General features: G+C 41.8%; 2 protein-coding genes across 3 annotated transcripts in view; one reads left to right on the forward strand and one right to left on the reverse strand.

Moving 5' to 3' along the window:
• Positions 1–6: 6 nt before the first annotated feature.
• On the forward strand, positions 7–5,331 carry PPP1R3G (protein phosphatase 1 regulatory subunit 3G). Its single transcript, XM_041475477.1, has one exon. The coding sequence runs from the start codon at positions 18–20 to the stop codon at positions 858–860; it is 843 nt and encodes a 280-aa protein (XP_041331411.1). The 5' UTR covers positions 7–17; the 3' UTR covers positions 861–5,331.
• Positions 5,332–9,374: 4,043 nt separating this feature from the next.
• Positions 9,375–12,607, reverse strand: part of LYRM4 (LYR motif containing 4) — an 85,144-nt gene continuing 81,911 nt past the window's right edge. For both annotated transcript variants that reach the window (XM_041475381.1, XM_041475379.1), the window contains one exon: positions 9,375–9,733. In XM_041475381.1, the coding sequence (XP_041331315.1) occupies positions 9,671–9,733 (63 nt within the window). In that variant the 3' untranslated portion in view covers positions 9,375–9,670. The remainder of the gene's footprint in view (positions 9,734–12,607) is intronic.

Below are 12,607 nucleotides of genomic sequence, written 5' to 3' on the forward strand. Positions count from 1 at the left end.
CAGCGGGGCGCCCCGCCATGGCGAGCCCCGCACGCCCGCGGCAGGAGCTGGCGGCCGAGGAGCGGCGGCTCCGCGGCGCGGCCCCGACGGTGCCCCGCGACGGCAAGCGGGAGGCGGCGGGGGAGCGGCTGGTGCTGCTGGAGCTGCGCCGCTGCGGGCGGCCGCCGTCCCCCGGCCCCGGCGAGCGGCAGGAGGAGGGGGAGGAGGAGGAAGAAGAGGGGGAGGCGGCGGCGGGCGAAGATTGTTGCGGCAAGTGCAAGAAGCGGGTGCAGTTCGCCGACTCGCTGGGGCTGAGCCTCGCCAGCGTCAAGCACTTCAGCGACGCCGAGGAGCCGCAGGTGCCGCCCGCCGCGCTGTCGCACCTGCAGAGCCCGCCGGGCGAGGAGCGGGACCCGCCGCCGCCCGGCGCCGACCCGCCGCCGTCCGCGCTGCTCCTGGTGCCCGACTTCCCCGACGGCGGGGAGCCCAGCGCCGAGCGGCTGCGGCGGCAGCGCGTCTGCCTGGAGCGCCTGGGGCGGCCCGCGGCGCCCACCGACGTGCGGGGCACGGTGCAAGTGCTGGGCGGCCCCGGCCCCAGGGAGGTGACGGTGCGCTACACCTTCAACGAGTGGCTCTCCTTCGTGGACGTCCCGGCCGCGCCCCTGCCCCCCGAGCCGCCGGCCGAGCGCTACGGCTTCACCCTGTGCGTCCCGCCGAGCCTGAGGGAGGGCTCGGCCCTGCACTTCGCCATCCGCTACCGCAGCCCGCAGGGCGAGTTCTGGGACAACAACGGCGGCCGCAACTACACGCTGCGCTGCTGCGGCTGCCCCGGGGCCGGCCCCGCCGCCGCCCCGCCGGCCCCCGCCGCACCCCGCTACTGACCGGCCGGGCGAGGGGAGCCCAGGGGACACGGCCGGGCAGGGACGGGGGCAGGCGGCCGCACCCCGCGCCCGGAGTGAGGCCCGGCTCGGCAGGGAGACGGCCAGAGCGCCGAGGGCCCCGTCCCGGAGACTGCCCCAAGTCTGCTGGTTTTTAAGCAGGAGCTTCAGTTTCTGCCAGCGAAACATGGATGTGCGTAGGCTCGCATTGCTGTGGTTTGTGGAATTGTTCTCCTTTTTGGTTTTTGCCTTTTTTTTTTTTTTTTTTTTTTTTTTTTTTTTTTTTTTGAGAGAGAGAGAGCAAGGAGACTGAGTAGCGTGGGCTTTGCTTTTCCCCTCTTGAAGTGAATTTTTGAGGTCTTGATTTGGGCTTGACTCCACTTACCCGATTAGTCAAGAGCACTCGTGTGAAAACTTGGTGGCGTGTTCGCTACAGATTTAATTTAGGATCCCAGTTTTCCCGTTCTCAGATCCATTTGAAAGACAGTACTGCGACAGCAATGGTGTGCTTTGTCCTTTTTTAGTTATTTTGTTTGACTTCAATGGACTCCGTAACAATGCGATTCACAGTTGTGAGCACCTGTCAAACCCGTGACAGGCTTGCGTGCCCGTCCCACCTTTGCCATGGCTGCGGCAGTTCTGAGCAGCAGGCACTCTGTTTTGGGGCTGGATCTGGGGCTGGACTGTGCTGCCCTGGTTTTTGTCACTCAACACACTTCGATACCGCTCCCCAGGCTCGCATGTAGATCCCGTCTGGCTAATAGCAGCCAACAGGGACTTGTGCAGAAATGTTTTTGCTTAAAATAGACTGATGACTTCTTTTCACACAACTAACGAGTCTAAAACCGGGACGAAGGAGGAGTTAAAATACTTGCTGATGCTGTGTTTATCAGGAGAACTTTGGTAACACCTTTGAGTCATGCACTGTGAAGTGAAAGATGGTGCCCGTCTCATACACGGTTCTGTATTTTCAGATTTGGGTCTGGTTTGGATGACCCATCTCACTGAGGAGTGACGCTGCCATACAGAGAGGGTGTCCGCAGTAACAAATGGAAACAAGTGCCTTAGTTCAGCTCTCCTTATGTTACATTTTGCACCACATTTCTCAAGTATTTATAATTTATTCAGCTTTTTTTGCTACATATTTTTCTGTATTTGTATGTTGCTGGGAAAGGACTTTGTTGTGCACACAGCTGGACTTCATGGCGCTGGACACTTGAATTGATTTTATAGTCTTCACTCTTGCACTGCAAGTCTAGAGGTTGACTACTACTGGGTGTCCCAACTCTTGAAATTAAGCAAAAACTACCAATGCAAATGGGTTTGTAAGAATAAAAAAAAAAAGTTTAAAAAAAAGCCATAAAGCTCACCATTACACTTACTTTCTTCCTTTTTTAATTTTTTTTTTTTTTTCTATTTAGCAAAATGTAACAGCAGGCTTCACAGTTTTGCAACCTGTGGTGTGTGTGCCCTGACCAGGGATGATCCCATCTGTCTGTAAGCGATGTTTAGGGCTGTAGCTGAAAATGACTGCTGTCCTGCCACAGCCGTGAGGCAAATGACCCTGTAAGTCTGTGACAGGCATCTTGAGCAGAGCTGTGCTGTGAGGAAGCTTTACTGGCATGGGTGGAAAGTAGGTGGGTTTTGGTCAAGTTTTGTTGGGGCTCTTCTGCAACTTTGATTCTTCTTGTTTTCTTTTGATACAGTATCTCAAAATATGGGTTATTTTTGGTTAATGAAGAACAATTGCCAGAATGCAGAAGATGCCCTGAAATGGATGTATGGTCTTCAGTAAGACCATGGAATGACATTTTCCTTTTTCGAAACAGAGCATAGTGCGAGATTTCTCAGGCCTTCATTTCCTCTGAAGATGTAAAACATCTTAAAGGCTATCCTGACAACATTAGAAAAAACAGCTTATTGATAAGATTCCCCATACTTGAGAATATTTTCAAGCCTACATCTAACCTGCCTTTTGAGATGGCTGGAACAGACCCAGAGCTAAAAGCAGGGAGTCTGTTGGGGGAAAGACGTGAAGCCGAGGGAACTTCAGACTAAAGGTGCTGCAGTTCTGCTCACATGCGCACTGCTGCTGAAACACAGCCTGTCCTCCCTCCTCCCAAAAAAGCCTGTGCATACAGCACAGTGTGAGAATACAGCCAGGGACAAGGAGGTGTTTAATTCCTTCAGAAACCATTCTGCTGTTACACTGTATCAGTTGCTTTGACAACGCACAGAGGGAGAGCTCTGTGCAGGCAAACAGAAGTTCCTGCTGTTGTCCTTCAAGTTACACGTGAACTCTCGCCAAAAAGGTTTAAAGGGAGAATAGTGAACTCTGCTGTTTCCCTACACAAGTTTGTTTTAAATCTGTCATGCATTACAGGATTACAGGATGTTACATGGGATAACCTGGTATGAATTAGCCTTTCTTCAGATTGCTGCATCAATGAAATAGTGTGCTCTTAAACTGAAATAGTGTGCTCTCAGTGTAGTGTCAAGATTGATCCTTCATTTAAGTACAATATAATATTTGGGATTTCTGGAGCCCATTCCTTATTCTGTGCTGTGTTTATTAGTTGCCTCAGAGAAGAAGAAAACATCGCCAGAAAAAGGACTGGAGAGCTCTCTCCTTAACAGAATTTAAAGGAGCAGCCATGTTCTGATGGCTGTGTCTGGGCAGAGGTGGTACCATGAAGAATCCTGGCTAGCTGTGCCTAGTGATAGAGGCCTGGAAATGTTCTCAGGTCCACTGTAAACATCGATATCCAGAACATGTGACATTTCTGTGTGCTTTTCAGATGTGTGACCTGAAATTCAAAATGCAGGAAAGTACTCGCTGAGGCTAGATACTAAAATCTTCTGAGTGCTTCAGAAATTTGGTGCCAATTGAAAATCTTGCCAATTGCGATAATTAAAGCACAACATTTTTGTGCTTTGATACCTGGTGAAGTGCTTTTATTTGTTATTAAGAATTCTTTTTGTGAAAGGAAGGGGAAAACCTCTAGATGGGAGTCAGACATACTCACTTTTTGATAGACAGTACATTTCTGTGCTCTTAGGACTTTACAGAAGCATAGATTTACAAAGCAGGGTTCAAAGACAGTCTACTCACAATTGTCTGTATTTTCATAGCTGGGGTTCCTGAGGGCTATGGAAATGTAAGGCTTTATCAGAGATTACACTGGGCAGCAGCTGTAAAAATCCAACTGGACCATGTGTGTACCAAAGGCTTGCAAGCCCACATCAACAAACCCCAGGGCTCCTGCTCCTGGCCATAGGTTGAGACACATGGCATAACTGCAACATTATTCTCAAAGGAATGTAATCAAAATGTAGTTGTTTTAATTCCATTAAAAGCTCAAGGCCAGTAGAGTGAAATGTTAGGTGAAGCACTCTTTCTGTTTGGTTGCATTACTGTTAATGTGTTTCATAAAGATTCAAAGCATAACTTTTGGAAGATGTTCTCATAAACATGTTCCCTCCCCTAACCTAAATAAGAAATTTAAGGTTTATTGCACTTATGGAAAAACTCCAGCTCCAAAGATTTTTATTCTATGCAGATTTCTGTTCCCCCACCGTGGATTAAGGACTTAAGAGTAGGAATAGCTGCCAAATGGCTTTATAGGTGTATATAAATGAAGAAAGTTTAATATAGTTGAAACTCTGTAGGGGTAACTGTGAAGGACATAAAAGGTAAATCTTCCTTAAGCAATTTTTTGCCATGTACACTTACTTTTAAATTCAGATTTAAATGATTCAGGAAAGGGCTTTGAAGCTAAATTTACTTTGGTGTCATGAAGATATGTAAGCTTGCATGAAAACTACTTCTGTTTTATTTAAAATTGGAGCTTTCAGTCAGTACTTGGAAAGTCTGGCTTCTGCTCCCATTGGCTTCGCTGGGATTTGGATCCAGCCCAAAGTACTGCAGGAAGGTAAGGGAAATGATCTAGGTTTAATTGTCCATTCTGTTCAGAGTCTTATGTTGTGGGGTTAGGATAACATGGCACTGTGATGAATGTTCATCTGTCAAGAGTTCAAAATCTGCTGTCTGTGCATGGCAGTAATTAAATCACCTTAATTGTTTTTTCATGATTCTTTCTGAGAGAGGGAAAATTACTTGCCTTGGATTAGCATATTGCCAAAGACTGTTATAAATATTTATGGGGGAGTACTCTTTCAATAGAAAGCCTGTACATTCTTCACAGGTCTCCATAGTTCTTTTTCCTGAACACAGAAGAGTAGATACTTTAATGCACTAATTACCACCATCTCCCCCTCTTGCAAAGCTTCAGTAGATACTGGTTTAACAGCAAAAAAGGTAAGTAGTTTAGAAAGAAGCATCTCTTGCAAAACATATTTAATTACCTCTGTAAGCTGTGGAATCTTTTTGAAGGTGCATATGTTTATGAAATGGGTTTGTGAGTTACAAATTTTTTCCTTCTACAGTTGTAGAAAATACATGGTTTTGGAAGAATTACTGGCTTCTCTGTGGTTTTTTTTGTTTTTTTTTTTTTTTCTTTCTTTCTGCTTTCACATTAAGGCCTCATGCACTATTCTTATATTCTGAAATAGTGAAAAAAGTAGGAATGTAAACACTCAGTTAAGGAGCTGCACAGCTTAGTTCTTTTTTTATAAAGGTCGTCAAGCAAAATATTCCCAAGAGTTTGAAATGACTATGCCTGTGTTAAGAATGATGGAATAAAGCAAACAGTATAGTCCTGACTTGAATAATGCCAGGATTTCACTGTAGATCATGATGGAAAACTCAGGAAAACAGTCAGAGCACAGCTCTTTCATGGCCCTGTTTACACGTACGTATGGTCTGTGCTGGGTATCGGGAGAGGTGCATTTATGTTGTATTACAGGAAGTTGAGGGGCTGGTGCTTCTCCATGAAGTTATTCTGTCTGCTGGTGTTAGGGGGTAAAAGTTTTGCTTTCAATACCTGGAAATGTGGAAGTTTTTGTTTTGGTTTTTGTTTTTTTGTTTTTTTTTTTTTAATAGAAATTGAGAAAAGTGGGTAGTAAGTCAAAGTCCTTCGCCTATTTCAACACTGTATGTAAAGCACATGCTTCTCACTGGGGTTTTTTTTTTTTTTTTTTTTTTTTTTTTTGTTTTTTTTTGTTAATAGAAATTGAGAAAAGTGAGTAGTAAGTCAAAGTCCTTCGCCTATTTCAACACTGTATGTAAAGCACATGCTTCTCACTGGGGTTGCTCTCCTCCTGAGAATCTGTACCTATGATATATCTGGGCATTTTGAAGCCATGCTTTCAATTGCAGAAATATTTATTGAAAGGTTGTAACACACAACAGAAATGCCTGTCCTTTGAACAGTTACTAATACCAATCAAATTGTTCTTTTTTTCCTTTCAGAGTGCTGTTTCCAAGCTTATCCTGTAAAAGTAAGGACAAACTTCAGTATAGGCAAACACTCAAATTTTGGTTCATACTGCTGAGGTCAATAGTTTGCTAAAGTGTCGAGATCGGGAAAAAAACCACTTTTAATACAAAAGCAAAATTGTTTTGCTAAGACATTGCAGCTTCAGTAAAGACATTTATTGAGCTCTGTTCTAAGGAAAAAATATATACTTTTTATAATAGTGGACATTGTATGTAAGTCATGGGATCATTCCTTTGTGTTTTAACTATTCCTGTTGTTTACACTGCTTTGACAAAATCCAACAAAGCTTCTGACAGCGTGCCAAGAGAGATTTAATGAGTATTGCAACGTAAACGGAACTGGTGAAGTGCAGAAGGTGCAGCTGTAAGAGCACAGCAGCTCCGAGGCTGGAGCACAGTGCCAGCTCTCCAGGCTGCTCTCTCCACTGGCAGCGATGAGCACAGCCCTAGCCAAGAGCAAGAACAGGGCAAGTGGACACCAACACAACACTCAAGTCATCCCAGCCTACAATAGGGCTTGACTTCGTAAGCCAGGTCTGGTTAGCAAGTATTTTCTTTCCACAGCTTGTAGGATTTCAATGCCAAAGCATTGTCAAGCTATGTTTTTGTACAGAACTGGGCATGTTTTGACAATATCCCTTAAAATGTACATCAGGTAAGGGAAAAATATATTTGTAGGTATCTTTCAGTCAGTACAACTGATATGCACATAATTAACACTAACTGACCATGCACTTACATCTATGTTACAAGCAAAGGAAAAATACAGGCCTGTCCAAAACAGGGAACAAGCATCTAAAATGAATTGGGACAAAATGCTGTTGGGTTTGAGGAGTGATAATGCCTTTGCTAGCTTTGCACTGCTGTTAACAAGCTAGACAGTGTTACGCAGACTTGTGGACTGTAGCAGCAGAGGAGTTCTTACCTTGCTTCTAATAAGTAATGTATAAATACTGTATGATAAGCTGATCAGTAATTTCAAGTGAGAACTAATTTGTCCTTTACTGAGAAGGTCAGCTGTCTTACCCTCTGCAGTACGGACTGGGAACAGAGGGAAATTACAGAGCACCACTACTTTTTTCCCCTTGCTGCCTGGATGATTCTCTCTGTAGAATGAACCTCTGATGGTTACTACTGCTTCTCTGAAGGTAGAAGTAAGTAAGGGAGAGAGAATCTGAGTGGTAACCTTGAGAAAGAAGGTTGGAGCAGATGCCATGAACTGAGACTGCAGTAGTGTTTTATCTACCACAAAAACTTAACAACAGAATTTTTAGGCATTAATGGAAAAGTAATCTTCATACTTTAGAAGGAATTAATAAGACATTTCACATTCCCATGACTGCCTGCCGGATGACAGGACATACCATCTACAGCTGTATTCTTGTTGGGAACAATGCTGAAGAACTTCACTGGAAAGGTATTTTTGAAGAACTGATTATGCATTGGAAGAGTTCCCTTATTAAAAAAAAAAAAAAAAAAAATTAGTTACCAATGCAGTTGTCCCTCTTTATAAATCAGGGCTATGCTATTTTTAAATATGTTTATTTTGCTTTCTAGCATACATTCTCAGATCTTGAAATGGTATGCAGTGCTTGTTCCAGTAATTAAGCTCTTTTAGACAAGGATTTTACATGTACTGTTTTAGCAACCAAGTTTCTAACAGTATAAAACTGGCAGCTCTTCCAGGCCTGTGTCATCCAAGAGTGTAAGATGCTGCATTTCTGTGAGCTCACTGGAAGCTTAAAGAGCAATCAAACCCTTCTTCCCCTGCACTTTCACCATTAACTTAAGTGCACTTAATTATCCAGTTGTGGAGATTTCAAATACAAAATCTAATGTATATTACCTATTAGAATAATTCAATTCAATTCCATTTTAATAAAATGTTCACTAAAAGCAATTTACACTGCAATACTTATAAACCTAATATTGGAAGAATTACTATTGTAATTGCTTTTTATCTGAAGTTGAAAGGGCCCTACATTGGCAGTCTCAGGTACACACTATTTTATTCTGTACACTGTATTGTCCATATGAAATCCATTACTATACATCTCAATCTAACTGTACAAAATGGTAAAATGCACTTTAAGGGGCAGTGAGGAATGGGAGCTTGTTCTAAATTAGACACTTTAATTAGACACTCAGCTTTAATAATTTCACAGAGCACAAACAACCCAGAAGAACATAAACAAAGATGAATTTTGTGAAGCAAGAAAAATAAGGGGTGGATTTCAAAGGCCATAATGCCACGGAAGTAGTTTTGAGTTTCTGTTTCTCTACTTAAAAAAACCCACAACAATTCACTGAAATAAAAGGAAACTATTTTTTTCCTGCATGCCAGCTTTGCACTGCTTAATTTTTCTGCAGATTTCTAACAGAAAACAAATTCAAGCACAGCAATGACTTGAGCAAAACCTGATCAAAAGTTTTGTTCGCTTTTTTATTAATCTGTGGTCTTAAAAGTGTTGAGCATTCTATGGATTTAAGAGTAATCAATAAAATGCTATGCTGAGCACCTTCTCTAGGCAAAGCTTGTTGCCACTTCATGACTTACAGTACTTGAGTTACTGTTCCAGTTATGTTCTTTTTCTTCATGATGTTTGTGAAAGAAGGGAAATCTTTGATAAAGTGATGTGGAGATTTCTGCTAATAGCTGCACCTCAATAAATTAAAGGACTTGGGGGTGAAAAAACATTTGAAAGCTCCCAAGCCTCAGTAATTCAAGCCTTACATTCTGCTATTCTGATCAGTTAATTGTTAAAAGCAAGATAAGACTGGTTATTAACTCTTGGAAACTAAAGAAAGAACTAGTGAATTTTTTATGTCACTTCCTGAAATGTCAAGGGATGCTCTTCAAGGAAACCACACAATGCAGCCTGTGATATGTTTAAGTATCAAAGTCCAGGAGATGAAAATTCTGACCATCTCTGGTTTTAATACTTCAAATAAAAAATGGACTTACTCATTTAGTTCAGAAGCTGGATATTTTAAAGTGAAACAGGATTAATAAAAACTTAGTAACTGGGTGAAGAGTTTTAAATTTTGAGGGGTTTTAAATCTAACATGTTTTTTGTGGTCAGTGAGAGACAAGGTCAGCAGCAAAATAACGTAGCTGGTTGCAGGTAGTTTAATGAAGTTTTATTGTTGAAATAGGCAGGAACTATTCCCTCACATAGGACACACAAACAAACAAATTCTAAGACTACCTTATACACTATTATAAATCACAGCCATTTATCTTAGAACATGTGACCCTTTAGAAAATAGAACTTTGGTTGCCAAAAACAGTCTCTCAGGCATTTCTTATGCTGAACAGACAAACTCAGAAATGTGCATGTGCAGTTTCTGTATGTGGCACTGTAGGATGCTGAAGATGGTCCAGTGTTGTTTCAGGATCAGAGACTTTTCTTGGCTATGTGTTTCCCGGACTCTCAATGACCAATTTTTCTGTGGCATACAGCTGGCCAATGGTAACCTGAAATCAAACCAAAATATCAGTAAACAGGTTATAATTTAGACTACACAAAAAAAAACCCCAAAACAAACCAATAAGTGAATAGCCCAGATAGTAAGCTTTTTCAAAATTACATTTTTTTCTATAAACATTTCTTTTTGTAAATAATACACTTGTCTAGACATTAAGAAAAATAACCAATACGTAAAATACCTGCGCATATAAAATCTTGAAATAATGACATTGAGGAAAACCATTTAAAGTCTCAAAAAATAACATTAGAAGTTAGAGCAAGCAGGTTCTATGTTGAGAAAAATGAAAAGACAAATATAATCAAAAACAAAAATATGGATACAATCAGCAGGTATTTCTTATGCTCTTTAGGTGGAGACCCTAGATATAAATTGCATGGCATGGCATTATTTACCAGTTCCTTTGGAATCCTAATATAATTTGCCTTACGAATGGTGAAAACAGTTCAACAGTTGTTAGTTCAGCAGTAGCATTTTACACACACTGGAGCTACCTCTTGTTCACAAGATGGTATTCAGACCTCCTAGATTTGTGCTTTCTAGTGCAATGAGGAAATGAAATATGACAAAAATGCAACATTGATGCTTTGACTCCTCTTGTTCTTCAGCACTTTCTAGTCTGCCCCATAACACTGGTAAATTGTGGTTGGATGAGCAGCTGGCAGTTGTCACACACAGCTCTTTGCTTAGCAGCTGAGATGGGGAAGGAAGAAGTTTCATGCAAGTAGGGTAATGAAAGCAGAAGACAAAGTTTACTTTTAGAAGTATGAATTTTGGAGTCTACTTTTTACTATCTGTTATGCCCTTTCTTGCCTGTACTTTCTCCTTAAACCTGGGTACACAGCAGCTTTGTGTCCTTTTCACAAAAACAAAAAGGTTCATATATTTAAGTGTTGAATTAGGACAAAAAAGGCTAGATACTGAATTACACTAAGCATGGTAGATTTAGTAGAATTTAATACTGTGCAAATTAAGCCTAACAGCAAGTCAGGCTCTCAAAGTAGTAAAAAAATCAGGGAAAGAATGTTTTTGGCATTTTCCATTTCCCATTTTTTTGTGGGGAAAAAATCCTGGCTTCTCTTGAATAAAAATTTCTCATTTGTGCTCACACTCACATAAAATGTGACTAATATTGCTTTTTAGGAAATGAACTATTTAATCTTGATAAACAGCCTTGTCTGAAACTTGTAACGCATTGATTTTAATCTTGAAATATTTATTACAAGGGAGCATTTATGAAGCTGTTCATAAAGGAACAGAAGTTTCCCTTGCCAGCAAATATTTCCTTCTTTTGGCACTCCAAGCTAAGTCAGTAACAGCATATGAACAACTCTGATTATTTTTGAAGTTACTTATGAAATATGTTGCATACAGAATATTTAATACAAAGGCCGTACACAACTGTGGCATGTGTTACCCACAGAAATTTTAAGCTGTCAACAAGTGTTACTTGTCAAAGAGAACTCGCTGCTCTGGGTTATGTGGCAGGCTATACACTTTAGTTGCTGCCTTACCACAAACCATGCTGAAGTACTTAATTTTTGTATACTGTGTTATGGAGCCCAAAGAATCTTTAATCCTTTCCCACACAGTAGAGCAAATTTAATGGGAGGCTCAGAGGGATTACAAAAATGCTGAAACCTGAATTGCATTTTTTTTCTCCCCCAGCTGGGGAGATACATGAGACTGAGTACGTGACTTCTCAGTCAATCATATTCAGCTGGGCAGATGGCTTTGTAGGAGAAAGGTACAAGCTGTTGTTTGCTGTCCCTGTGCCAACAGGTGATGTTATCTACTGCTGCACCTCTTGACTCGAATGCAATAAAAGCACAGATTTATGTGTGAGCTGCTTCCTTAGCAAACCACAGCATGCAGGCATTTCAGCAAGTGCAGAGCCACTAGTGCTGTGCTGTCGGCCTTTGCTGGGCTGCTGCAGCTTGCCTGCTCTGCTGCCTCCCTTCCAGAACCTCTGGCATGGCACGGTAAGCTGAACTTTGAAACCTAAGGACTTTTTTTAAGCCAGTAGCATTGAATTTTTAAAGTTATGATCAAGCCTTTCCCATGTGCCTTAGACAAAACAAATAGACCTTCCATTTATAGCTGCTGAAAAATTCCCATCCATAAACATCCCCTGCCTCAGCAGAAGGATTGCACCAGTATTTACACACTGACACTCATTAACCCTAGGAACCACAACAGGCTTCTTACAGTGTCCTCACCATCCTGAGTCTGAAGAAAGCACTTCAGCATGCACTCACTGTGGATCACTGTCCAAAATTAGAGACTTAAGTGCCTACCTATTGTGCTCTTTTTTCATCCTGCATGTTTGTAGCTTGTACACCACATTTACTCTTCTAGTAGGTGGCTGGATGCCAGTGCACAGGTCAGTGCCAGGGGAGTTTCATTGACCACAGGAAACTTTTGGGGAAAAAGGCTCTGTAATTTGCTCAGCAACTTTGTTACCCAAAAGTTTATTTACCTATTTAGGTAACACATTGCAATTAAATTCCCCAGGAAAGAATGTGCAATAAAGAACCACACTGCCATCAGAAGACAATAAACAGAAATATAGAAGTTGCCTCTCAGCTCCTTTAGAATTATTTGATGTTTAAATTCTGCCTGAAAAATGATGTACTTTGGTTCTGACAGGTCCAGCCCTCAAAACCTGACAATTTGTCTTTGTTCAAAGATTCAGTACAAGTCTATATGGTCAGCTGTTTTTTGTGAACAAGAAGGCTTTTCTTGAAAACCTTACCATTGCCTTCTGTCTGAATCCAGGAGCAGGCTTAGGGCTTTAGAATGGGATTTATCAGCAGATGTGACTCAACAAATGGGGAAAAAGAAATCATTGAAGAGTAAGCAC

Source organism: Pyrgilauda ruficollis, unplaced genomic scaffold (genome assembly GCF_017590135.1).
Source record: "Pyrgilauda ruficollis isolate IOZ18807 unplaced genomic scaffold, ASM1759013v1 scaffold35, whole genome shotgun sequence".
NCBI lineage: Eukaryota > Metazoa > Chordata > Aves > Passeriformes > Passeridae > Pyrgilauda > Pyrgilauda ruficollis.